The 27,193-nt window shown below is 40.8% G+C and overlaps 1 protein-coding gene across 1 annotated transcript; it reads right to left on the bottom strand.

Annotated features, from left to right (window-relative positions):
• Window positions 1–9,812: 9,812 nt before the first annotated feature.
• On the bottom strand, window positions 9,813–26,019 carry LOC145433735 (spliceosome associated factor 3, U4/U6 recycling protein-like). The gene is made up of 22 exons (XM_080310936.1): window positions 25,767–26,019; window positions 24,308–24,433; window positions 24,137–24,242; window positions 23,195–23,379; window positions 22,936–23,041; window positions 22,247–22,371; window positions 21,610–21,771; window positions 21,417–21,548; window positions 21,234–21,342; window positions 20,644–20,718; window positions 20,416–20,590; window positions 19,163–19,391; window positions 18,200–18,323; window positions 17,478–17,627; window positions 17,308–17,421; window positions 16,656–16,786; window positions 15,839–15,970; window positions 15,714–15,779; window positions 14,901–15,053; window positions 14,749–14,841; window positions 13,308–13,393; window positions 9,813–10,393 (listed from the first exon to the last, which is right to left on the bottom strand). Exons 1-22 carry the CDS (start codon window positions 25,869–25,871, stop codon window positions 10,237–10,239), a joined length of 2,841 nt encoding a protein of 946 aa, XP_080167062.1. The 5' UTR covers window positions 25,872–26,019; the 3' UTR covers window positions 9,813–10,236.
• Between the last annotated feature and the right edge of the window lie 1,174 nt (window positions 26,020–27,193).

Genomic DNA, 27,193 nt, shown 5'->3' with positions numbered 1-27,193 from the left:
TTAGGCATCAGAGATGAGGGAATCTTTCGATAGAGACTCCGAATTGAGCTTCGTTTTCGGTACCGAGCGAGATAGCATGGAGGAGAAAAAAACGGCGGTGCAGACTAGATGACCTTGCGATAAAGGCCACATCGCATCTCCGTCGTCAAAGCAGGCATCTCGATGGTGCAGGCGTAAAAAGAGTACCATCTCTCTCTCTCCCTCCAGTGCCTCGGAAATATCAGCAGCATGTCGCAGAAAACTATATAACTATCCAGAGCAAATCAATCAATCAATCAGTTTATTAATACTTTCATCATTTCAAAACATCACAAGAATGAGATACAATGAAAAGATAGGAAGGTGTCGAAACAACTTGGAGTAGCCTTTAAGATCAGACACCCACCTTAGCCTAGGCGAAGTAAAGAAGAGGCATGCACACAGAATGAAAACTAATGCAGAGAATATAAAACGCAAGCAACAAAATGAGGTGGCATGTGGCGGAGGGCGAGGTCGATGTTAGGGCGTGGTCCTTTAATCCTGAAGGCTGGCTAGTATTCACACCAACATATTGATTGACTACCGCTATTTGCTCTTTTCCCGTCTGTCTGTCAAATATAGCTGAATTACACTACACGATAATAAACCAAATTCACTCATCTCGTCAGAAAATTTGAAAAACCAAAATAATCAATAAAATCAAAATGGTGAATTTGAAATAAAAAATCAACCGAAAAACCTTATTCAAACCTGATTTAAGCCTGATTTAAACCAGAACCATTTTCGTGATTTACGATACATAACTATGCAAGGTGTAGACAGGAGGTTCTATATAGCAGAGTCATTAAAGCCGAGTCACCCAGGCCAGGAGTATATATAGAGTCGCCAGGCCAGAAGTAGGCCTATAATTAGTTAGTTACCCCGCGATTATGCTTCGACAGAATAGACATTGCGATTGGCGACAACATCATCATCACATATATATCAGGCTATGACCATGACCGGACCTTTAAGAGCAGCGTGGTTCTTATCCGGTAGATGGATACACACACACACACAAATCATACTGGTATAATCCGCGGCTGCAACACCAATGGGTGCGGGTTCGAGTCCGACCGAGGTCGACTTCAGAATTCCGATACCTAAGTGTTGGAGGTTTACCTTGGCTCCTCCTCGCCACTTCATCCGCGTAAGCGGTGTCTTACAAAAAGCCTAGAGGTGGGCCGTGCTATAAGTCTGCAGTTACGGAAAATAATGAAGAATATCGGCGTGGTGTACATGACCATAGTAGTCGACAAACACTATGAATACCACAAAACAAACAAACACAAATCATATCACATATGGGACATCCTTGATTGCAGGCAATTAGGCCCAATCAGTATACTAATTGCGACTGTAGTGGTGGCACGTCGTGTGCGCATAGTGCATGTGCATACGCAGGAGACGTTAAGGTTCGAGATCGAAATCTCGCCCTTCTAAAATGCCAATTATATTTCCAATATTTATATAAGCTCAGTTGGAAATAGGCAGTCGGTATCACGCTGTTTGGTTTCGACCGAACAATACGATGACCCTCTCGAAGGTGAAGCATCGTATTTCGGTATTTCTGAACTGGTATCTGAAAGGGAACGGCAGAAGTCACACTAATTTGCTGTAAACATTAATTATAATGTTTTCGTTGCTTTCGTTCATATTTCATTGATTTTGTTTTTTAACACTGTGTTGAGGCACGGTTTATTTTGTGCACCAGTAATATACAGTAGGCCAAATCTATTAGATGTGTACGACGTAAGTGCAATGCGCACCGTGGTAAATTTTTGTTTTATGACATAAACGAAAATTTGTCTTCCGCGACGGCTTGCGGATCAGCGTTCCGCAGGTTAGTAAAAGTCAAGAAATACTACTGATATGTTACTTCTAAAGATGGTCGGAATTCTGAACACCAACACACGAAGTCCCAAACATAGCGGTCCTGAATGACGAAGTGTTGAACTAAACCAAGAGTTCTTGGCCCTTTCTTGGCCGTGGCCCATTTTCCGGTTTGAAAATGTGCTGTGGCCCACCTCATATCTATGAGTCATAATCCTATTCAATGCGTGGTAATCGACGGTGCCGATGTGCCTATTTATCTGAAATATTCGCAATTTTACTCTTAATGTAGTGATGATATTTAAATCTAGACCTCTAGGGACATGAAATCGTGCGGAGCGCGACGAAAATCATCGAGTTGAATAAATATCCTCCAACAAACGACCAATGAAATAATCTTGGTCCCCTTTGAGCTCCCCCAATTGGGGGTTTATGTGCGGCAGTTACGGCCCTGGTAGATCATAGGCTAAAACTTCTGTGTATATCATGATCGTCCGCTCCTCCATTCGCGCCGCGTAACACAATGATCAAATCCCAACATCCACTGTTTAATTGGGGTTTTAGTTCCACTATTGTGCGGAGTAATATAATCATCCTGGGCCAGTTTCAAACAATTCATTAGTGAATGGGGTGCTAGTACTACAAAGAAGTAGAAAAAGAGTTTTTTAATATGCATGCTGTACAATGTACATGTACATTGTAAGTCTTGTACCAAATCAACTGAAGTTGCGATGTTAGAATATCCAATCCAATTATACAATCAATTCATGTGACTCTTACATTATGTTCAATGATTTCCGGGCCGGACATTTTGAACCGACTCCAAAGATTATTGCTCTCCGCTAAATCCTCAATCCATTACAATTCGTTGCGGTGGTGTAGTATACCTTCACCAGAAGTTGCTAATAATTTTTTATTATGGCAATTTTTGTCTTACAATAATGCGACCTGCTGAAGTACGGTAAATCTATACATCAATTATAATTCATTCCGAGTTTATTGCACACCCTTTCAACGGTATACGACATATGACCCTACCGGAATACTTTCTTCTATCATATATTAGCTCCGGCTCCAGAGCCGCATTATTACCACTGCTCCGACTCCAGCTCCGGCTCCGGCTCTGAAAACTATCGCAGGTGTCTGTCTATATCAGGGGTGGGCGACCCGCGGCCTGTGGGCCATATGTGGCCCGCGAGAAGGTTTTGAGTAGCCCGCGAGCTAACTTCCCATTATATTATCGAAATTCTGTTTATCGAAATTGAATTGCTCAGATTGTGAACTTGCAAGGCCAGCCAAAAATATGATTAGTCTGGCCGCGACACTTGGGATGTTGATAACTAACATATCAGTTCCAACGCATTGGCAGATCCAGGGTCCAGTCATATTTTTAGTAAATCGTTGTACATTACAATAAACTAAAAAGTCGAAAAATTTTTCTTCACGCTTCGCGTGTTTCATTGTCACACGATTTCTTGCTTTGTAGCCTAACCCTACCTGAAAATGAGAAACGCCTGATAAAGCCGATTGAGTCTGACTATATTCGCAATTACGAGAGAAAGTCTTCGCGTTTGCGCTCGTAGAAAGATCATCGACGATGAAATGTAGGCACAAAATGATCGTCGTATATCAGCGGAAATCTTCGATATCGATACGTCCTGATGCCGAATAGTCATGTCCTTGCAAACTGAGCCCAGCGCGCGCTAAACAGTCGACCCGCAATATACCCAAGTAATAATAATATTAACTTCGCAAATTTTATGCGCCTGGAGCGGCTAGTGGGCAGCGCACTCGTTCATCAATATCATGTGGCCCTTTAGCCGAAAAGGTTGGCCACCCCTGGTCTAGGCTATATAGATTACTAATTTACCCGTATCTATAACAGTGGTTCCCAACCTTCTTCGATGTCAGGGCCAAATTTAGAATTTCAGAGTACGGTTAGAGCCGCACGAATACACTCATTAAGTATAACAAAAATTATAAAGTACGATTACCATACGTATTTTTTTAAGACGATAATCCTCGTTTTTGACTTTTTCAAAATGGCCTCGGAGGGCGCCCAAATGTCCTTTTTTGAGATTTTGTCCCCTTTTATGAGACTGTTGCCAAAATATTGGGCAAAATCGACTGAGATACAGTAAATCATCACTGAAGTAACGCTCCGGTGGGTATTTCGGGAGCTGAGCCGGAAAGTTGACCTTTTTTAAGTCAACCGACCACGAAGTAGGGAGAATTTACCATTTTTTCAGGATTTTCCACCAGTTTTTCAAGTCTGAAAATTTGGAAAAAGTGTCCTCTTCAGATTTCCAAAATATGGTAACCCTATAAGTATAAAGCATCAAAGCACGTACCAGCTTGACCAAATGACTGATTAACCTATTGCAGCTTTATGGAATTTGTGACTGCTTTAGATCAATAAAAAGTTCACAAAATAGAGTAAAATTGAGGAGAACTGGACAACTGCTGCTGGGTTTTGCCTTAACCCTAGATTTCTAACATACGGATTGATGCGTAGCACATGACACACGGTTTAAACGCCGAGAGGCCTACTGCTGAGCCCGGGCAAAGCAGCATAATTGGTTGACCTATAACTGGCGATCCGAGCGTCCATATTTAATATGTCTAATATCTCTGGTTTTAATTAATCGAAAGCAAGTGTCGCACTGATTCAGAAAATACAAATTTAAATATGGCAGAGGCAATGAAACGAGCCCAAAATAGTCATTAAGATACAGTGGCGGCTCGTCCTATAGGGCAACTGGGGCATTGCCCCACCTAAAATTCTGTTCAATAACAATTTAACCATTTATAGACGCACAGCGCTCAATATATATCGAGATCACAGCGAAACCCGCGTTCTTCTTGTGCTTTCGCTTGCAAATGCCCATACATAGCGAAGTCTCCGCGAAAATCGAATTCTCTTCTGTGTTTTCGCTTTGTGAATGCCTAGCCGGGGCTTGCCCCGGTAGCGCTCATAACAAGCTTTCACTATCTATTCTCTCAAAGCTGCGCACAATTAAGAAACGTTGCTTTACTCTCTCCTATTCGTAAAATGGCCGAGCAACCGGGGCAAATATGCTTGCTCGCCCCTAAGGTGTGATGTAACAATCGTGTCTATATCTGAACTCGGATACCGTGATATGCGTTGAGTCGACCGTTGCTGCTACAGGTCGATTTTGATGGTGTTTCACACCATGATAATTCTTGAAACTTGGTATGTCATGTCGTGATGGTGGTATTTAACACTGTCCTAAGTTTCAGGGTTTCTACTCAAAGTTTAGGGTAGTAATTCCGTTTCCAAAGTCGAGTGTGTGCTGATCGGTCATGTATCGCAAACATATTTCACGCAAAGCCGGTATTGGTCTCCATTGATTTTAACGATGCTCCTTAGCTAGATCCGTCATGAACTTTTACATGGTATGTCTTGATTTTAGTATCGAACGCTGTGCCAAGTCTCAAGGTTGACACTCAATGATTAGGGCAGCAATTTCGTTATTAAGTTCGAGTATGGTAGAGATGTGCGCTGATCTGACACTTAGCCTACCTAACGCATTGCGGATTTCACGCAAAAGCCGGTGTATCTGTGTTCCATACTGAGATAGGTGATGAGATGATGATATCATGAAACAGTTTACTAACATCCTCGGTTTGCATTCAAATATTTAGTTTTATTTTATATTCTCCAATGTCAATTTCACCGTGGAATGGTGGCCTTCGGGCCATTTGCTCACAATTACAACCCCTGTCAAGCGCGATAGCTGTTTCGTTTTCGATGGCGGCTAACAGCTGATCGCTTGATCAGCCGATTCCTCAGTAAATATTACGCAAAATTCGGCGTTGATCTGTTCGTATTAATTTTGACAGTGTACCATACCGAAAACGGTCATGAGGCTATACTTCTCGATGATTTCATGTAACAGTGTACCAAGTTTTCGGCTTTCATCCACGTATTTATTCGGTAATATATTTTCCGAAGGCGATTTTGCAGCAGACATATAGACACTATAGACCGTAAGCCGTATGTGTCGTGTGACAGTCTCCAGCCTCAAGGCCAGAATCTCCCAAGCTGTACCGGGACCGAATTTTCGAGGCTGCTATCCGTAGTTCTTCAGAATGATGTTTTGGATTCGATATGACATTTCCTTGTCCAATCTATGAGATAACAATTGCGTATGTGTCCGAACTCGTTGACCTTTCCAGTTAGGCATACGCAATCTCTCGATTTATAGTCATTTCCATTTCTGCAGATAAGTAGTCAGGTCAAGTGCGAACATGAACTCGTTATTGAACATTTTGCTAATAAGAAATCACGTCGCGCACAATACTTATACAAGACATAAATTAATGCTGGTGGGCGGACGACTGTACACATCATGTTCTTTCCGAATAATTTCAATCAAGTGAGCCCAGGTAACTCAACCATGTCTATGGCTAAGGAAAAGTGAGTGGTTTTCATCCTTATTACTCAAGGCACACTGACAGTTAATTTACCGATATATTTTGTTATGGCTATGGAAAAAAAGTGAAAAATTCATCAAGATGAAATAATTTATTCATGAAATTGTTTAATGCGATATGTGCTCGCATTTCAATTTAACACAATGCTTTGATTCCTGCTTGAATGATGGCAGGCAGACTCGTAATTAATCTTCCATGGATAACAGCTGGCTTTTTATAATGTTTTACGTTTATGGGTGCCACCGCTTTGATTGCCTATCCCCTGGTCGTAACGCATCGGGATCGTGTACCAAACACTTTCGGACGAGGGCAAATCGATTTGACTCGCTTTCGGGACGAGAATCCATATACAAATCGGGTCGGAGGCGCTGCAGCACTTTACAGAATTGCTGAGCATGGAACGATTAAAACACCACAAGGTGTCATGCGAATGCTCTTTGTAGGTAGTTGGTCTGTGTATTTTTGGTATAGTCTTACTCGGCGCTTGCGTAATCTCTACCACGAAATCATAACGCATGCTACTAAGGATAACCTGATGATTGATTCGTGGCATGGGAACGATTCTTAGTTCGCGTACATTTTGTAAAATAATCATTTGAATAAAAAACAATGAATAAAACATTTGTTACCGCACTTCAAGTCACGCCACCGGCAAACCTCTCGCGGCACCTACGTTAAAAATCATTGTTTACGGGAAATTGATGTGGCCATCATGAACGTTGAAAAACGCTACTGTGACGTCATATTGATAACAAGTCGCTTGCGGCCCTTGCCCCACCACCCGATATTGTCACGAGCCGCCACTGTTAAGATATCAAAATTGGCATAGTTTCGAACAATATCTCGACGGCATTGGCCATTGTTTAATCATTGTATTGCCGCGCTCCCATTGTTCAGGACGATGGACCTTCGGCGGCTATTTCGGAGTAGTTTTATTGCCATGGCCAGATTTCAATTCGTATTTTCGGAATCAGAGCGACACTTGCTTTCGATAAAGACCGGACATATCAAATTATTCTGACGCTTGGGTCGCGAGCTATAGGACTACCGATTATGCTGCTTTTTGCCGTCCCAGCAGTTCGCATCTTGGCTTGTTCAGCCGTGCGTTGTTATCAATATCTATATCTATAGCTAGCTACCGCTCGTTCAACTCGAAAGTTAGGGCACATTGCATTGAAACAGTAGTGACGTAACGTTCGCACTCTACTCACAACTTTCCTGCAATCCTAATTAAGAACTCCAGGCTTCAAGGCCAGCAAGAGTATTTTCTAATTATAAATTTATGTTATATAATAAATCGATTTGCCAATATTTTTGTGGGGGCGGCATGCGGCCCTCGGGGCCGCGGTTGGGAATCACTGATCTATAGTAATCTAGAGTCTATCAGCCGTCAGTAACATCGGATGCAGCAACGAAGACATTGGTGCCGCCGTGCCGGCTTGTGACGTCATATTAAATACTTGTCAATTGTCGTTAACATCATAGTTGCACTAGAACGCACTTTACTCGGTGGAATTGCTGTGTACAGTAGGGCTCGTCAAAAATGACTTTTTTCTCAAATCGTACTGGCTACTTGATAAAATTGTTAGGTTACCTAATTTAAGCCTACACACAAAATTTGGTTCAATTCCAGCCAGTAACCGCTTTGCTACAGGAGAAGAAAGTTTCTATTTATTATATAAAAATAAATAATAAAAAATTTGAAAATTTTCTGTTCATCCCATGAAAGTGTTAGGCTGTCTATAAAAACGATCCTCACCAAATTTGGTTCAATTCCAACCAGTGGAAGTGGAGTTATTGCCGTAGAAAAATTTGGATTTGAATAAAATAGTATTTACGGTGAGCACAACTATAATAAATAAACGAAGAATCGGTCACCGTAAATACTATTTTATTCAAATCCAAATTTTTCGACGGCAATAACTCCGCTTCCACTGGTTGGAATTGAACCAAATTTGGTGAGCATCGTTTCTATAGACTGCCTAACACTTTCATGGGGTGAACAGAAATTTTTCAAATTTTTTATTATTTATTTTTATATAATAAATAGAAACTTTCTTCTCCTGTAGCAAAACGGTTACTGGCTGGAATTGAACCAAATTTGGTGTGTAGGCTTAAATTAGGTAACCTAACAATTTTATCAAGTAGCCAGTACGATTTGAGAAAAATAGTCATTTTTGAAGAGCCCTACTGTACAGTGCACAATGCACATTTACAAGGCCCAGTGCGCGATAATTCGGGAATACTAGAGTATCAAGCAGACATCAAGAATGAATTTACGAAACAGATTACAGATTGGAAATGGCGTATCAAATCAGTAGTTTGTCTCCAACATAAAATACCATGGGTTCGTGACTCCTGACATCGCATTGAGTAGCTCGAACCGCGACAATTGTTTGCTGAGTGTAACGACGTTTTTGGGCTACTCTTCTGCCATCCCCTATTTACGCTCGAAAATCCTTACTCTGAGTGAATGACGATCATGCGCAGTAATGAATTCAAATTAGAATGCATAATTGCATACTCAATAACACTGTCCAACTTCGCGGCCTGATTAAAGAACTAACACGAAAGAACGAGTATTTGCTCATCGGATTCATAGCAACGATGAGATGGAATTTCTCCGGTCGTGCTCGTCAGATCGACATGTGCAACGAAATCACGTTTATAGGCATATCCTATCTTGCATTTCGCGTAATACATAGTGATCATTATTTTCGAACCGGTACAATTGGCCAACATAAGGTAGGGCTGATGATGAAATTGCGGGTATGCCGAATACCCACAATATTCGCAGGCATATTTCGCATACCGCGAGGTTTGGCACTCATGTATGGAAATTGAACATATAACTCCTCTGCTGTTAAATCCCAGGAACGCGATTAGTCGGAAAAGGAAGCGCCAAAGAGGAAAAGATTCTCAATTTCGAAGGCCTGCTGCTGAATTATGTGGAATCAGCAGATATGGTTGTTGAATATATAATAGCATCTTATGAAAAACGTCGGGGCCGAGCTACCCCTCAAATAACTGGCTCCAGCTCCGGCTGAATTTTATGTAGAGCTCCGGCAAACATGCACGGCTCCGGCTCCAAAGCCCTGCTGCGTGCCACTACGTCTCGTCAGAATCGGATGAAAAGTTTATGAATATATTTCTAGTGTTTAACATAACGAATATATTTTAACTTACATTAATTCAAAAAAATTTCTAAATAGCTTTGTGGCCCACCTCAAAATGGTCTGTGGCCCACCAGTGGGCCATGACCCACCCTTTGAGAACCCCTGAGCTAGACTAATGTTTAATACTTTGATAGGACCTACCGGGAGCTTTAAAATGAGAGAAATACAACGCTTGAACAACTTTTCGAATATGAAACTTACGGGTTTAAAATGGAAAAAGCGATGTAGCGTTTTAAGAGACTAGCAGTGCCAGTAGACATACTGAGCTACACAATCGCTGACCTTGAATGCACTTCATTGCGAAATTTCTAAAACTGCACCATCATGTTACTGCAATGTCAAAAATATTTATTTGGTGTCCTAAAAGCATTTTCCTACCCACAACTATGGTCGTGTTGACAGAGTCACATTAGCTAGTCTTAGAGAGACGGCACCACAAGCCTATAATCAATGTTCCCTCTAATTTTTGACGAGTCAGTGCACAGTCACCAAATCACTGCGCAGACCCTCGGACAACAGTGCGTAACGACTAAAAAAAGTCATGACTTCGGATTTTTTGTGCGCAATTTAGATTTTCCGTGCGAAGAGACCGTGTCAGCACTGCGCGCATGCGCAGCTTAGAGGGAACATTGCCTATAATACAATACGGACGAATCAACAACCATTCTTCATGAAGAAAGTTCATTTACGTGCACACTGCGCACCGGTTAGTAAACGAATAAACCATGAAAATTGACACGTCAACTTCAGATCATCTCTTCATCAGCAAGTTGGCGAAGTCTCCATTGGACATTCCACCGCTATGTGTTTGTATCTTGGCAGCATCTACTTTTCTACTGGCAGACTGCTCCGGACGATTGACTGACCTCGGCACCATCATTGACAGCTGTGTTCTTCCTCGACCGCGGCTGAAATACAAATATTCGTTTTCGGTTGATACATAGCTAGTTAACAACAATCTCAAATTAAATTTGACTGGTGTGCAGGCTGCCAAATTTATTTCCAATTTAACTTTAGATTATTGCGTTTGCGATAAGCTCAAGTGGGCTAAGAGAAGGAAAAAATCCAAAATGTCATTAGTATCCGTATGCTGATAAATAATACTCGAAATACCGTTTCTCGATGAATGATGGGCCTTACAATAGGGTTACCATACGTCCTCTTTTCATCATCATCATCAATAGTTTATTGGCAATTTTATCAGTTTCATACAGCACAAAAATGCGATACACTGAAAAGATAGGAAGGTGTCGAAGCGACTTGGAGTGGTCTATGGAATCACACACCCACCTCGGCCTAGGCGATGTAAAGAGGAGGCATGCACACTGAATGAAAAGTAAAAGAAGATATTACTGCAAAAAGCAAGCGACAGAATTGGGGTGGCATGTCATGGAAGGCGAGATCGATGGGTCAGGTTGTGGTCCTGTAATCTTGAGGATGGCCTAGTATTTATTTAGTAGTAATTGCTGGCATTTCGACTTGAATGTGGACATGCTCGTCGACTGTCGGATGGCCGGGGTGATACTTTTTCACACGTCAGGTCCGGCATATTTGATAGAACGATGATCTTTTCGGTAGATCATATATTTGGATGACGTGGACCCACGCTTTTGATTCCAAAGTAAAGAAGTCATTGAAATATTCGGGGCAATGACCGCAATGGAACTGATACATAAACCTGGCGATTTCTAATTTCCGCATATCTTCTATGTTTAGGACACCGAATCTCTTCAGTAGCGACTTGTTGGATGAACAACCAGGCCCCTTGGGGGCCCTAGCTATGATACGGAGTACGTTATGTTGTAGCTTCTGCAGTGGCTCGAGTGCAGTTTTACTGGAAGCCCCCCAACAGAGGATGCCATAATGTAACTTCGATTGGATTAAGGATTTATAGAGTATCAGAAGAACCTATGCTGGCATGAAGCGGCTAAGGCCGTAGAACAGGCCGCACTTCGGTGAAAATTTATTATCTAGAGACTGAATATAACTCTTCCAGGACATGTCCGAGTCCAGTAAAACCCCCGGGGGTATTTGGCATTTTCTGTGTTGGAAACAGGCTGACCAGCGATAAGAGGAATTGTCCTTATTTTTGTAAGTGTCCTCGGTGGACGCCCAAATGTACTTTTTTTTTAGATTTTGTCCTCTTTTTTGAGAATTTTGGTTAAATACTGGGCAAAATTCGACTGAGATACAGTAAATCAGCACTGAAGTAACGCTCCTGCGGCTATTTCGGGAGTTGAGCTGGAAAGTTGACCTTTTTTTTTAGTCAACCAACTAATAATGACAAAGGAAAACTATATTTTGGACGCTGAGCGAGTAAGTTGACCTTTTTTTTAGTCATTCGACCATGAAGTGCAGAAAATTTACCATTTTTTCAGGATTTTCCTCCGGTATAGCGAGTCTGAAAATTTTGAAAAAGTGTCCTCTTTTCAGATTTCCAAAATACGGTAACGCTACCTTACAACTACCTGGAAACTCATGTTTTTTCTCACGGTCCCACCACGTTATTTATATGTGGCCGACTTGGCAATGAAGTTGAACAATACCAATGAATGCATGTAGGCCGGGGGTTAATCAGTAAAGTTGGTATCCATGGATTCCCCGTTTGGCGCTCAGCATTACTGGGATAGCATGGAGGGGAGGTGCAGGACTCACGGTATGAATATGACACGGTATGCATGCCAAAATGTCTTGGAAGCAGCATATTGAATGCACAATATCAAAACTAGCTCGGTGTGTGGGAATAATGACCCGTCTGCAATCTTTGGTTTCCAGATCAATACTACGAACGATATATTTCTTTCTTTTCCATTCTCACCTGCAATATGGAATCGTAGTATGGGGAAGTGCATGCACGACATTTCTGTGCAGAATTCGAACCCTGCAAAACCGTGCGATACAGCTGATCTCATCTGTACCTTTACGTACCAAACTATCGCCTTACTACCGTAAGCACCGAATTTTGCAAGTTGACGACCTATATCGCTTCGAAGTATCAAAAGTCATTCACAAATACTTTTCCAATAGTTTGCCTCCTGTGTTTGATGACTTTTTCATGCCTGCTAAAAATGTCCACTCCCATTACACGAGATCCTCGTCTAAAGGAAATATCTACTTACCCCCACCCAATAGCAACCTAACTAAGAGGTCCATCGACTACTCGGGACCTATCATCTGGAATGCATTACCACCACATATCCGTGAATTGCCTTATAATAGATTCAGAAAAGCCCTACTTGATCACCTCTTGTCGTTACACTAACACTGTTGCCCTACCTCGCCCAGACATTGCTTCATTGATCATTTGCTACCATCGTTTAATTTTTCTTCTATTTTATTTTTTTTAACTACTGTAACATTTTTTACAGCTAGACTGTTTAGAGTCAAGTGTACCTGTTTGATGCTGGTGTGATCAGACTAGATGACCTTCACGGTCTTATCGATCATTCCTATCTAATACCGAATACTGTGCATGCATATATTCTGTACCACAACCACTGCCGTGTGTTATGTATTTTGGTTTGATGAAAATAAAGACTCTCTCATTAGTCGGTGTGTATAATCAGTAAAGTTGGTATCCATGGATTCCCCGTTTGGCGCTCAGCATTACCGGGATAGCATGGAGGGGTGGGTGCAAGACTCACGGTATGCATATGACATGCACAGATCGTGTGCATTTGTATCATGAGTCGGTGTGTATGCCGCAATAAACATCAAGGACAAAAGTCTACAACGTCATATTTTCTAAACTGCATGCGAATACTAGGCAGCATTAGCAGATGGTAAAGAGCTTTACATACACGAGTTTTACAATGCACATACCTTCCTTTGAATTGATCGCTTCTTGCCGGATGGGTTCTCGCTTTGTCTTGGCCAGTCTTTCTCGAGGGTGGATTGCTTATGGCGACCTGTGACATAGAACCAGCTCAGATTGGTGAACAATCCAAAAGCACCAAGTCAGTTTTTGAAGATGAAATCATTTCGGTAAAAAATGTCATACTGTTAATTTGTTTCACTGACAAACTGTGTGCTGTGTTGCACCATTTATTGTTTCCATTATATTTTTAATATATATTGTCATCCGACGTTTGCATCTGAAGACATTTCAGTCAAAATAATTTTGGGGGAATAATTGAGCAATACAAGTTATTGTTTGTTGCGATCATGAAGTTCAGTACCGGTATCCAAAATTTGTTATATTGTAGCACCTGCTCACAGAAGTTATAAAATGCTCAGGATGCGAGAGATATTTGGATCTGTTTCAGCTCTTTGGCATCGACCGCAATTCTTGCTTGGAGCAGATACCACCTTTAATTTCGAATCTCTCAGCAAATCATGGAAAATTACCAACACGGGGTCACAAAGATACCGTGAACACATACAGAACACATTGGAGTACTGATGAGTCCTAGATATCATATTCATGGTCTGGTATATGTCCTTGCCACTGTCAAGGCTGGCACCGATTACCACTATCAGGTTTCCTCAAATAAAATAGTTACTATGAACCTGACGCGGTCAGTAACGAAGTACTTCTACATTTCGGAGCACTTAAGCTTCTCCCATTTTCACTACTTACTCAAGTGGATAGGTTTTCAGACTGCTCCCATTTCCACATGGCAAATCAAGCTTTGTTGAACGTTACATGAATTAGAGCCCGATAAATATCAGGCGTTAGAGGTCATAGTAATAAAACCGCTATATTTTGTCCATATTTAAAAATTACGGGATCCAGCTCAATGCGCATTTCTAAAACTTCAGAGCATCTATTTGAACGGCTTTACAGTCATTGCTATGCTTGGACATGAAAATGATACAATACACAGGGAAGGCTGCATCTCAATACCTGTAAGTTATAAGCGAACACCAATATTTCAACACCAACAGTCGCAGATTATAGTTCTATGACTCCATACTATCATGTTGTCATCACCAAGATTTCCGATTTTTTTTACCTCTATATCGATATCGGTAATTATTTCATAAATGTTATATAAACTCGTTATTTTCGACGAACCGAGGGCACGCACTAATCTGAATATCCTTTCGAAAAATGCACCTACTTGTAGTGTGATTGGCCATTTTGGGTTAGTATGCGACACAGTGACCAAATCTACCTTGCGAAACTACATACTTTTCATATCATATACTTCGCATATCTTGAAAATAGATATTTCTACCTGTAATTGAAAGAAAAAAGTTTACAATATTACTTGAGCTTCCACTTGAGGAGCAATGCAGATTTACTCTTGAAAACACTCACCTTGATGGCAAACTCGTCTATTGTAGACCCGTCCATTTTCAAAACCGCTTGAGCCGCGTCGGATTCCTTCTCATACTCGACATAAGCCAAGCCCTAGACAAAACACCAGGTAAAACACCATTCAACATAGACACGGCAAGCTGTCTGTTCACCTTGGATTGTCCTTTTCGATTTGTGACGATACGAACTCCTTTGACCGGCCCGTGTTGCGAAAACCTGCTGGTCAGAGTGGCTTCAGTTGTGTGGAAAGACAGGTTGGACACAAAGAGCTTGTGCTTCTCCAGCCCCAGGTCGTACTTGAAAACCTGACAACGCGACGTGCAGAAACCTTTTTACTTCCGATTTGATGTGAAGGACTATAGATAACTAACCCACGGATAGTTGTGAAAGACAAGAATGCATGGAGGGGTAATCGAATACGGTCAGCAATTTCTGGTTGTTTCTTTACCTGACATAATAATTGTATAGCTGGCAAAATTGCTCTAAACTGGTGTTAAATAAGACTTACTGTCGCACTGATGCCGAAAAAAAATTAATTATATCTGATGAGGGCACCACAACCTATCAAAAATTACCCGTAAGTCGGAAAGCCGTTTTCTCATGCTTATAATAATGAATTCTAATTTGATATCAGCTGAACTGCATTGAATTCAGTAATTCTAATTTTAATTATAATTATAATCTAATTTGGAATGGCTGAAACTTCCTAGTTGACTGGGTCATTGCGTTGTGGCGCTCTGATTGTCCGAATCAATGACGATTTATGACTATGAGGGCAATGTCCTGGGTGGGCTTTGCCCTGATAAGATTATAATTAATATGTTTGTAATCAGTGCCAGACAGCTGCAACATTACCATGTCTGTTTACGAAGTGACCAGAAATTGCTTGTCATATCTGGTTGCCTCACCGTGCAGAGTCACGCTTTTTGCACCCAGGTAGGTTAGTTTTCTACAGAGAAACACACCTTGAAATTTGCCTGCTTCTTTTTGTCCACATTCGGGGACACGAACATGGGCCGTCCATCTAGGTTCTGCGAGAACGCAACAATCATTAAAATGCGAGTTAAGAGGGGGTTACTATCGACTCAACCGTTCGGTCTAATTGCAACGCTTTCGCGGCGGCGTTTTCGTCCGAGAACTGAATGTAGCAGAAGCCTCGGAATTGTCCTTTGTTGTTTTTGACCAGTCGCACGTCCACGATATTCCCGCAGCTACAAAACACCTGCAAAGAACAGCAAGCCTACAGCCCACCCCTTAACTGAGTCTTTGCTATGAATGGAATTCAATTTTTTACGGTGAGTTTAACGGTGCCACAATTGCCACAATTGCAAATCAACAACACTTCTAGCGTACTGCAGGAAAATGTGGTCAAAGTAGTCAGTGTTTCTACTCAAGTAGAAGAACCAACATAAATTTCTATTCAATTACAAGTAGAAATAGCAATTTCCAAAATATTTCAAAACTACTTCAGCGGTAGTAAAAAATTAAAGCCCTAAAAAGCACTTCGGTGAGAAGTTTCAATAGTAGCTTTCACTAATTGGCAGCGTACTTTCGCCAGTTGAACGGTGTTGGTCGCTTTCACAATTAAAAGGTACTTCTTCGCGGTAAAATCGCTAAAGACACTACATATATATTAATTTATCGTGATACAGGGATATTTCATGGGTTTATTACAACTATTTCGATCATAAAATGATGCAAACCTGTCCTAAAACAACTTTCTACTTTTTAAAATCCAAAGCATAAAGCAAGTCGATTTCTCATAAAATCTGCTCAAGTAGAAACGGAAGTAGTCTCTAAATCATAACCACCCAAAGTTTCAAGTACTGACCGTATCTGACAGCTGTCATAGATTATAGTCGTACCGCATTAAACCACCTCTGACACAACACATCACTGCGACTGACCTCCTTCAATTTCCCCTCCACATTATCCAACTTGTAATCGAGGTTGCTGATGAAGATGCTGTGCCTGTCGGCAATTGCCGCTTCACTGTCGGCATCATCTTGCGATCTTTCGATCATCGCGCTTCCTTCACCTGGGAAGAAAGAAAGGATGTAAACACCATCTCGACACGAATTATACTAGCAAGGCTGTGGAGTCGGAGTTTCATAAAATTTTCTTGTGACGGAGGCAGAGCCACATGAATTGTGTTACACCCTTTGGAGTCGGAGTTGAAGAAATACATAGTAGCTGGAGTCTGGGTTTGTTAAAAATTTTCGACTCCAACTACCTAAAAAATCAAACTAAACGATCTCAAATGTTACTACAAATACGCAAGTTATCAGGTTTTTAACGTACGTGGACCTTCACAATCAATTTCTTTTGGTGAGCACAATTTTTTAACAAAATAGTTACTTTGGTTCCCTCGGTGATAATATTAACTAAAAATGCATTGAGCTTATAAGGAGATATAGGAATCGTGGAGTCAGAGCTCTGAGAAGAAAATATAAGGAGTCGGAGTCGCCATATTTTTAGTTTCAGAGTCAGATTCGTGAAAATGTCAGAGTCAGCGGGTAAAGTGGGCCAACTTCACAGCCTTGGTTTCTAGTCACGTACCCTGTGCTGCATCCGGCCGAGAGTTGTTATTTTCATCTTCGGCCTGAGTCTGACTTTTCGGTTTATATCCGGGCGGCGGGCCTCTTTTCGAAACGCTCTGCGTCGGGTTAGCGCCTGCCATTCAAAAACCAGTACACAACAGTTCCGCACACAAACTGCGACCGTCTCACCGGCGTCAGTTTGAACGGGTGCGTCACCCGCATCGGCCGATTTTCGAGCGGATTTCGGGACGTAACGAATAGGTATTCCGGCGGGAGCTTTAAAGCCATCGTTGCTGGATTCTGGCACATCGGGTAATTTTTGCCGTTTCGGAGAGCGATCTGTGCGTTACAAAGTATCGTGAGTCTGGGGAAGATGGAGTAACTAAGTCATTCGATTCCCGATCGGGAATTCGACTTCGAGTCATAAGAATATGGGTAGCAAGTAAAGTTCAAGGAAAAAATCTAGTATTTTTTCGACGATACCTATTTCATCGCACTTTGTGACAATGTTGCGGGTGGATCGCAACCTCGTAGAAATCTCATTTCCACAAAGTGCGTAGCATTGTTGCTATATGACCAATCAAGGTTTCACGGCTGCAGGGTTGGTAAAAAAGCATCAAAACTATAATTTTTATGGATAATATAATACAATTTATTGCTAACAATTTCATCATTTCAATACACCGCAAGACTGCGACACAATGAAAGATGGAAGGTGTCGGAAGGACTTGGAGTAGTCTTCGAAACGAGACACCCACCTGGCCTAGGAGATGTAAAAAAAGGAGGCTTGCATACTAAATAAAAAGTAAAGAATACAAAAGAACAGGCGACAACTCTTAGTGGAACGGGGCGTGTCATTACAGTGCTCGTAAACATTGTCCCTTACTACTCGACTCGAATTATTGCATTACCCGTGAAGGATTTGTCCTGTGTGTCGTCGGTCGCTTTTCTCTTTTTCTGCACTTGTTTTTTGTTCGGCTGAGATTTCGGCTTGGTCTTTTTCTGACCTCCATCTGCGACGTGGGTGGCCGCCTCCTTTGAAAACAAACCATTCAGTAATCAGACTTGCTTCACCTGTATGAGGAATTAATCCGAAACCGAGTACTTGCATTTCTGAGTACGCAAGCGGGCAGCATACTACTTGCATCAGACAACGGATTTTCAATGTACCGGTGTGTAAAGCAGATCAAACCAATAAACTACATGCCTGTCGTTCACAAATTTGGTTGACACCTACTTTTCGCTGACCGGTGTAAATTGTCAACAGAAAAAAACTTTGGGTATTGGACATGTTATGATGTAACCAACAAATAAACCCAAGTAGAGAAAGAACGTTCAACAGCAGCACTTGTCGGCTGGCGACACTAAAATTGTGCGTACACTGCTTGCGACACGCCAAGAACCAATGCCCACACAGTCTTGCTTCTGTTAGGATATCGTGGTACGTGAAGCATAACACCATGTCAACCTATTTGTTTCATTTGACCGTTTATGATTCACAATGAGCAGACAATGGGCCGTCTACAACGGTAGACCAATAAGTAGGCTACAAGCTGCAAAACGTCAAATGATAAGTTCACCCACATTGCAAACATCTACGATACCGGTACAAACAAATGTAGGTTTGCAAGATTTTTTAGACTTTGTAAACAATTTTGAAATTTTTTTGACCTAATGCTACAATTTTGACTTATTTTCACATGTCAAAAAAATTGCCCCACTGATAACTACACTCCCATATGATGCCACAGAGAATAACGAATCTGGTATGGTATGTATACGCACAGATCGTGTGTACATGCATCATGGTTCGGTTTATATGCTGAAAATAACATAGAGGACAAAAATATATAACGTCTTATTCCTGTTCCTACCTTTTCGCGATGTTTTGAAATCCTCGACAACTTGAGATTTATCTTCTTGGTCGACTCATCCATATCGATCATGGTACCGTGCCGACGTTCGAACGACATCAGCATTTCGCAAGCAATCTCGGCGTCGGCGACACCTCCTCGGACTGCGTCTGACATGATTGCGCAATGTTGTACAGCCTGTCGTAGTATTCCTCTGCATTTATGAACTTTGTTTTCGTCACCATGTAGCCTGAAAAAGCGGGAATACTTCCTTGGTTTCGTCAAAACGTATGGATACAAAGACGAATGAAAACGCGTGGAAAAATGGCTGACAATTTTCATTTCTTGATTATTACTGTTTTATTTCTCAGTTTTATCGTGTGCATGGGTCCAGGTCATGATACATCAAATTTTACGAAATTTTTCTGAAGTGTGTCACATATCGGCTAGAAAAAAACTTATATTATGTATGCCAGGGGTGTGAAACACACGGCCCGCGGGCTGCCAGACGAGTTCATCCAGCCCGCGAAACAATTGTGAGGAAATGACAAAATGCTTGTGCTTATCCAGTACATATCTAACAAATGCTTAGATTTTTAGTAAGAATTACGTCCATCAATTAATCCTTCAGGACAGCAAATGTCGAGTATGTTCCTAGGCCACATTATAATCACTCAAAAGTGGTGTTATGCTGGTTTCACTCTAGTCACCATTAGGAACCAAGTCGCTGGCATTGACACCCAACTCCAGAAAGGCAAAATGTGCACACTGAGGTCAAAGGTTGGGGATAAAATGGAAAAGTAAAATGATATTTTTCACAGAAGCGAAAACACCAATTCGAAACCGTTATAAGCAGGTTACATGGAGAATAAGATAGTCACAAACTATGATTCAAATATTTGATGTCACATCTGCTACATCCATTTTGGCTCTAAAGGTCCCAGGTCCCTCGCAGAAATCCGAACAGCGATTTAACTATGATTAAGCAAATTCCAACGTCCAGGTTTACAGTTGAATCTCTTGTATTCCTCACAAGGCATTATCAGGACTAACGGCAGATTACGTCTAAAACAGAGGAAGCATAGAAATATTGTTGCTAGAGCGTCTATTTTAGGGGTCATAAACATTCTCTAGCATATTAGCATTCCCCACAGGCCACACAGCTAAATATCGCATTGCTTTTGATCGGCTGATTGCTTACTGTGTCTGTGTGATAGACATTGCGAAAATATGTCATTCCAAATGCTAAAACGATGCAATTCTATGATACTCACCACATGATATCGTAATACTCTTTCCACACGCTCAATTTTCGTCTAGCTTCGGGATTGCTCTGCGTGAGATTTTTCAGTATACTTTCCGCAAGTTTCAGATTGGCCGATATACTTGCTTCGCAATGACTCCAAAACGTCCACAAAGAATATTCGGGGTCGCCGGATTGCTTGAATGCTACAAAATTTCGTTACAACAACTTCTCACCACACATGCTACGCCACACTTACACGGAACTATTTTTTCTGTAAGACATTTTGTGGCGGCTTCGAAAGACTCCGTCAAATCATCTTTCCTGTAGACCCCTGTTCGATACATCAGATTATGATATTCGAAAGCAAGATGTTATAATTCGGGATGGGCAGTGATGTTTAAAGATTCGAATTCATGCCGGGTATCGACGAAGCGATGTCAGTCCATTTCATCAATTACTGTGACTATCTAAAACTCATGTTGCTATCAAAATAATTTGATAAATCGACCTCGTCATGGTTAAATCCTATTTCAATCAGAGAAATCATCTACAATACGCTTACCGCAACACAAAATCAAGAGGAACATTGTGATACCTCCTCTTAGGAGCATAGTATGACTTGGCAGTATTAGCTACAAGGTGTTTGATAATATAATTTTATCCATATTTGCTAGTATAATAAGGTCTATTTCAAAACAGGCAATTGAGTCAACTCCTGTCTACTCATAAAATGATACAAAATTCGACGGTTTCGAACTATTTACTAATTCTCGAGGACATTTTCTGCTTCCCACAAGCAGTCGACTCTCAATAAGCAACACAGCCCTCCGATCACGCACAACATACCGGACGCAAGGAGCCTTCTTATTTGCGCGCACCTCGCCAGCCACAGCTGTGAATATTCGTAAGCAGTGGAGAAACCAGCCTTCAGCGCTTCATCGAAAGCCTCGTCCAGCTGCAAGAACACATCAATTGTCACGGTCTCTGTAAGGTTGCAATACATTTTTAAATGCCACAAAGAGCAAATACCTTTTCTTTCGGCACGCTACTTCTCTCCAACGCTTCCAGGTATTGGATCCACAGTTGACCGATCCACGGACAATTCCTCACAGACCTCAAATTTATCTCGACCATTACCCCGATCGGAGTCGATTGCTGGCTCTGTTGACAAAAATGAGAAACGTCTTGATACCATGCGAGTGAAAGTCGCAACGTCATTTACCATGTAGGTCAAATACTGTTGCCAAAGTGCCGAATCAAGGCAGTTGTCTACCAGAGCGCGTTCGTACACCGCACAGCGCAGGGCGTGTGATGATGTTCCAGACTTGGTGAGGTGATCAATGTAGTTCAGGTATTCTTGTAATCGAGGTGTTTCGGCAGCTAGCTGTCAGTAGGATAACTTGTGATCAAAACGTCTGTTGGAAGGTCTAAAATGTGACCAACGTCTATTTTGCGGTTTGCAGTTCGCGCGATAACCAACGAAAAGTAAGTAACATAGTAGAGTTCAGGAACTTTTTTAGTCCATAGGCATCAGTGTATTGCGAATTCGACAGGAATAGCAATATAAGTCACGCACTAACATCAATATGATCGTACGATAGCTAATAACTGCGCTTGGCTGAACAAATTGGTCCACACCACGCATTTCAACTGAAGCGATCACTCGAGAACTGGGAGTAGAAAGGTGTGTTAAAGAAGATCCAAGCTATTAGAGACCAAAAATTTCAGAATACCCAGTGTACAACTTCTATTTCAAGGCTGTGATAAGGTCGTGATACTTGGACCTGATATTGAAAAGTCCTCCGAAATTTCTCGCAGAAATAACAAGCAACCGGGACTACACGAGCTTGACGACGTACCAATGCATCTTCGTGCGGCATGATCTCTTTTAATTTCGACGAAGCTTGCTTGTAGCAGTGCTTGATATTCGAGTCTACATCTTCCTCGCACCATGCCAAATATTCCTGATATGTTTTCTCCATTCCTGAAAGAAGCCGTTCAACAGGAAAATAATAATGCAGCAGTTGTAAGCACAGAATTTAGATACTGTCAACAAACTTATAATTAAAAATTTAGATAAACGAAAAGAGGCCATTTGTGGATTTGATGATGAAGTTGCTGATAGCAATAATCTGCAAGACTTCAATTTTGCTCCCTTGGGCAATTAATCGAAAATGGAGATAGGCACTGAATTCAAATTCGGACACCTACGGACAGATTTCAAAGATACCCTTCCAACAATACACAGAGGTTGTCATAACGTAGTCATTGGTGGTACTCAAGTTGAAGTACAAGTAACATCGCAAATTTCTACGCAAGTAAAAGTCTACATTTCAAAGCAAGTGAAAGTAGACATTTCGAAGCAAGTAAAAAGTAAATGCTCTACGCCTAGTTTTGCCAAAACACTGAAACTGTTACGGTAAGTAGAAGTAGAATTACTCTAAAATCATGACCGTGTAGTGCAAACTAGGCAAAATCTACTCGAGTACTCGTAAAAAGTACAAGTACATCATACTGATCATCTCTTCCAAAACATAGCTACACTCACCCATCAAAGGAACACCCAATTGCCCTCGGAATAGCCCCAGCATTTTTTCTTTTTGCTTCTTCAATTTGTCTTGCTGTTCTGGAGTAATCACGCTGCCTGGTGCGGGCTGTGAGAATGGCATTGTCATCAAAATATCCTAATACACAAAAACGACAACATCTCTGACTAAATTCCTTGTAGCAGCCGATAAAATAATTGCTGCCACAAAACCAAGTTGACGCAATACTGGTACTATTAAAACCTGTGTTATTAGTCTCACCTGCAAACTCTGAAATATTATGTTTTCAAATTCTCTGTACATGTCCCAAACACACGCTCCTTCCGTGACATGATGGCCAACTGCTGCCACAGCACGTTCCAAGACGTCGCGTATCTTTTTCAGGCCGTCCGGCAGATTCATCCACCTGGTGGCATACTGTGAATATTCAAGCCACACTTCTGGACCTATGGTGAAATAGAGAAATGAGTAGACATGTCAGTGGTTATGTCGGTTATTGGAAACCTACTATATATTCTGAAATAAATCATCTGTGCCGGTATTATAATTTTCATTTTTGAAATTTCTAGGAATATAAAACCGGCAACAGATATATAATTGAACTGGCTTTGTCCTCCTATTATCAACTCGAAAATTTGGAGAATATTGTACTGAATATATCGGTTGAAAGATGTCATGTAACCCAAACAAAGATGACTTTGGAATTATTCCCAGATGTGTGACTGGCATTGAAGCAATTCAACTCATCAGGAATCTGGAACAAAATATGGTGACCCTTGGGATAAGCATAATTAATTCAGATACCATGAATTAGATAAAAATGCAAAGCTACCAGGCTAATGTTACACTCATACATGAACCTAGAATAAGCAAGTCAATGGCCAGAAAATCATTCGGCGACGATGCTGAATTCTGCGATAATGTGACGCGACGGGGCTAATAGGACTAATTTTCATTGAGATTGATATCTTTCCAGGCTAATCTTGCGATTTTTAAAATAGTATGAATTAATGTATGATAAAACAGATCCTTAAATAATAAAGAAGCAACAATGAAGACCACCCTATAACAGACTTCATCACAGTAAGGGTGTGATTGCCAGTAAATGGATAACCAGTTACCACCAATCCACTGTCAACATACCATACTAAAGACTGTAACAAAATATTATATATGTAATTGGACGATATGCTCGCTACTCACACATGTAATCTTTCACCGCGAGTTCGAATAATTCAACGATGTGCTCATGTTCTTTTTCCGATTCTGCAAATTTCTTCTCATCCTCAATCCACTCCATCCAAAGAGTCTGAGATATGCACACAAACAATAACTCAAATGCGGTGCTGAGCGAAGTAGAATTTCGCTATATACCTGTGTAAGAGGGAATAATCTCGCCATATTCTTTCGGGCATGTCGCAGCTTGTTCAACTCTCCCGCGTTTCTCAATAATCCGATGAGATCGACGTGTGATTGGTAGTGATAGGGGTTTTCAGATAACTAGGAAATTAAACATGGTCAATAAAAGACTTTGCTTTACACGTGTCTTGAGAAAATGTGGCAAAGGCTTGCTGAACGTGTCTGGCCTCATCGGCAATTCAGTCACGGTATGCTACGATGAAATTTCCAGACACCAAATCGAAAGTCTCTAGTCCAGTGGTACCCAAACTGGGCAATACCCATTTTGAGAGATGGGGATGAAAAAGTGGTAAAGTATAAATAGTATACAAGAAAAACTGCTTTAGTAAGTCTATACCACATACTTGAACACTACGGAAAAGTAGATGAATAACGATATTGATCTCTAGTTGTTAGGGGGCGACAAAGATATGTGATGATGAGTCAAAAACGTTTGAGAACCACTACCTAGTCTGACCTGATCGGGAAGTGAGACCAAATATTCAGCTGTAAGAGGCTAAGAGCAAATGCTTAAATCACCAGGGTAGTTATCAGATTGGCTTGAGTTGCAACATGCATCACGCTGGAATCTTGTTACGTACTCCGCAATAAATTTGTTTTGAATACACGATTTTCCACTAAACGGGACCAACTTCTCACTGGATAATTCTAACACTAATGCTTTTGAGAATTTATTTCGTCAACTGTCATTTCTAATGCAGGTGCAAATAATAATAAATTGACACAAAATGGAAAATAATTTGTCTAACAGGTATGACTGAGGGATTTAGTAAACATTGTCTTAGTGCCAGTGCCACAAGAGTAGTTTAGAAGTTGTAATTTACACAAATGAAAAACGGCAACATGGTACCACGTGAAGCATAGTGAAAAATTGTTCATAAATATAATTATATATATATAGACTGAGCAAAAGAAAATGGTACCGTAGTTAATCATGATTGCATAAAAAGATTCATAGAGTGAATTTATTATTTGTCAACTGTCAAATACAAATTACATGACAGCAAAAACATGAAATATATCAATTCATGTAAAAAATCTATCAGTTTTCGAGTCAAAATGTTTTTACAGGCCGAACTACTTCGTAAGGACAGACAGTTCTAAGAGTTCCAACCAAAAATGAAGATAAGTATAGTGCAATTTCAACATTATGTGGGAGTGGGAGCCTAATTTCCATATGTTAGGTTAAAATTTGGTCAAAATTGAGTTTCCTAAGGTAAAAAAATGTCGAAATTTTGATTTTTTTTTGGTCAAAATCTTCAGTTTTTAGGTAAAAAATCACTGTAAACTGTAATTATTACCGAAAAATAATAGTAAAGTGGGAAACAAAAAATAACAACGAGAATAAATAAGATAATGAACTGCAGCGTAGCTATATAATAGGAGTCGATGGTAAGATAGCAAACTTCGGCACCTTTTTTTCAAGACTGCTTATTTCCACGGATGAATCATCCATTTCCGCATCGTTGCTGCTGTCATCAGAAGACTCGTATGCCTCGGCTTCCTCCGATACATCCATTGTATTATCCAACACGACCGTATTACCCAATACAATGCCTGGTGCTATGTAACAATTAAGAATTCTATTTCCAGCAAGTAACGCAGTGCTAAACCCAGAGAGACGACGTAATGGACGATCAGCAACCGTATGAAAATTGGAAAATGTCGCAGAAGCTGTGTGTATTTAGGGAAAGTCCCATCAACAATCAATCATCATGCAGCATTTGCCGGTTTTGGATTTTATTTATTATATCATTGGTTCGAGGTAAACTTTGGGGTCATTCACCCAACAGAAAATTGCAGAAGAAAATGCAGAAAATTTTCACCAGTACAAGTGATTTCCGAAAGATAAACCAAAACTACGAAATGTTGGGACATTATGTCACCAGATTTTAAAAAAATGCAAAGGTGCATTTCGGCGTCGAATGGATGCAGAATGACTATTATGATGATTCAAGCATGCAGAATAAGTGGTCAGTAACGAAGTACCTCCACAGAGTTCCACTTTTCGAACTTCACCAATTAGGTTTTGCCTGTGCGTGCACTACTTACTCAAGCCGTCATGATTTAGACTACTTCTACTTGACAGTTTTTAGGCAAAACTATCCCTAGGATACGTATTTCTACTTACTCCGCAATCGGGATTTTCACTTGCGCTTGATTAGAAATTCACGTTAGTTATATCTAACTAGTTGAGTACCAACGATGCTAATTTGGCCACCTCTGCGAATAGGTAGACCGACACCGACAGTATAAAACCTATATTCAGCAGTGACAAGGCTGTGATACAGATATGCGACTATGTAACTATAGAAAGTGACTAGTCACTTTCTATAATGTAACGATATCACCATAGCAATTTACAACGTTGTAAATTGCTATGATATCACTATCGAGCGTCAAGGCATATTATAATCATTGGAGTAAAGTAAAGTAGTTTGGAATAACAATAACTGTTAAAGTAGAAGTGACAATAGCCTGAAGCAAAGTTCGCGAGTAAATACGGTATGTAAGTACCTATTCCGAAAAGCAACAGCAATAACCATGCTCTTCAATACGTCCATATTACCAGCAGCAATTTCACAGCGCTCGACATTAAACTTCACGATTACACCATTGACCTTAAAATATTTAGTAGGATGAAGAGCATTCCAAGAATGTGTCACTTCGTTCGGCTATAAATCGAACTAATCTATAGGCCTACCCGCTATCTACTCATTTGGATCGATTTTGCAAAACTGAAGAAAAACTCTTGCTGCAACAAGCCTTTCACATCGCCAATCTCATTACTTAGGCTTACCATACGTCCTCTTTTAAGAGGATTTGTCCTCTTTTTTGACT

Source organism: Botryllus schlosseri, chromosome 2 (assembly GCF_051294905.1).
Source record: "Botryllus schlosseri isolate E-star chromosome 2, Bs_hap1, whole genome shotgun sequence".
Taxonomy (NCBI): domain Eukaryota; kingdom Metazoa; phylum Chordata; class Ascidiacea; order Stolidobranchia; family Styelidae; genus Botryllus; species Botryllus schlosseri.
The sequence above is the reverse complement of the archived record's forward strand: the minus strand, read 5'-3'. Positions and strand labels throughout refer to the sequence as shown.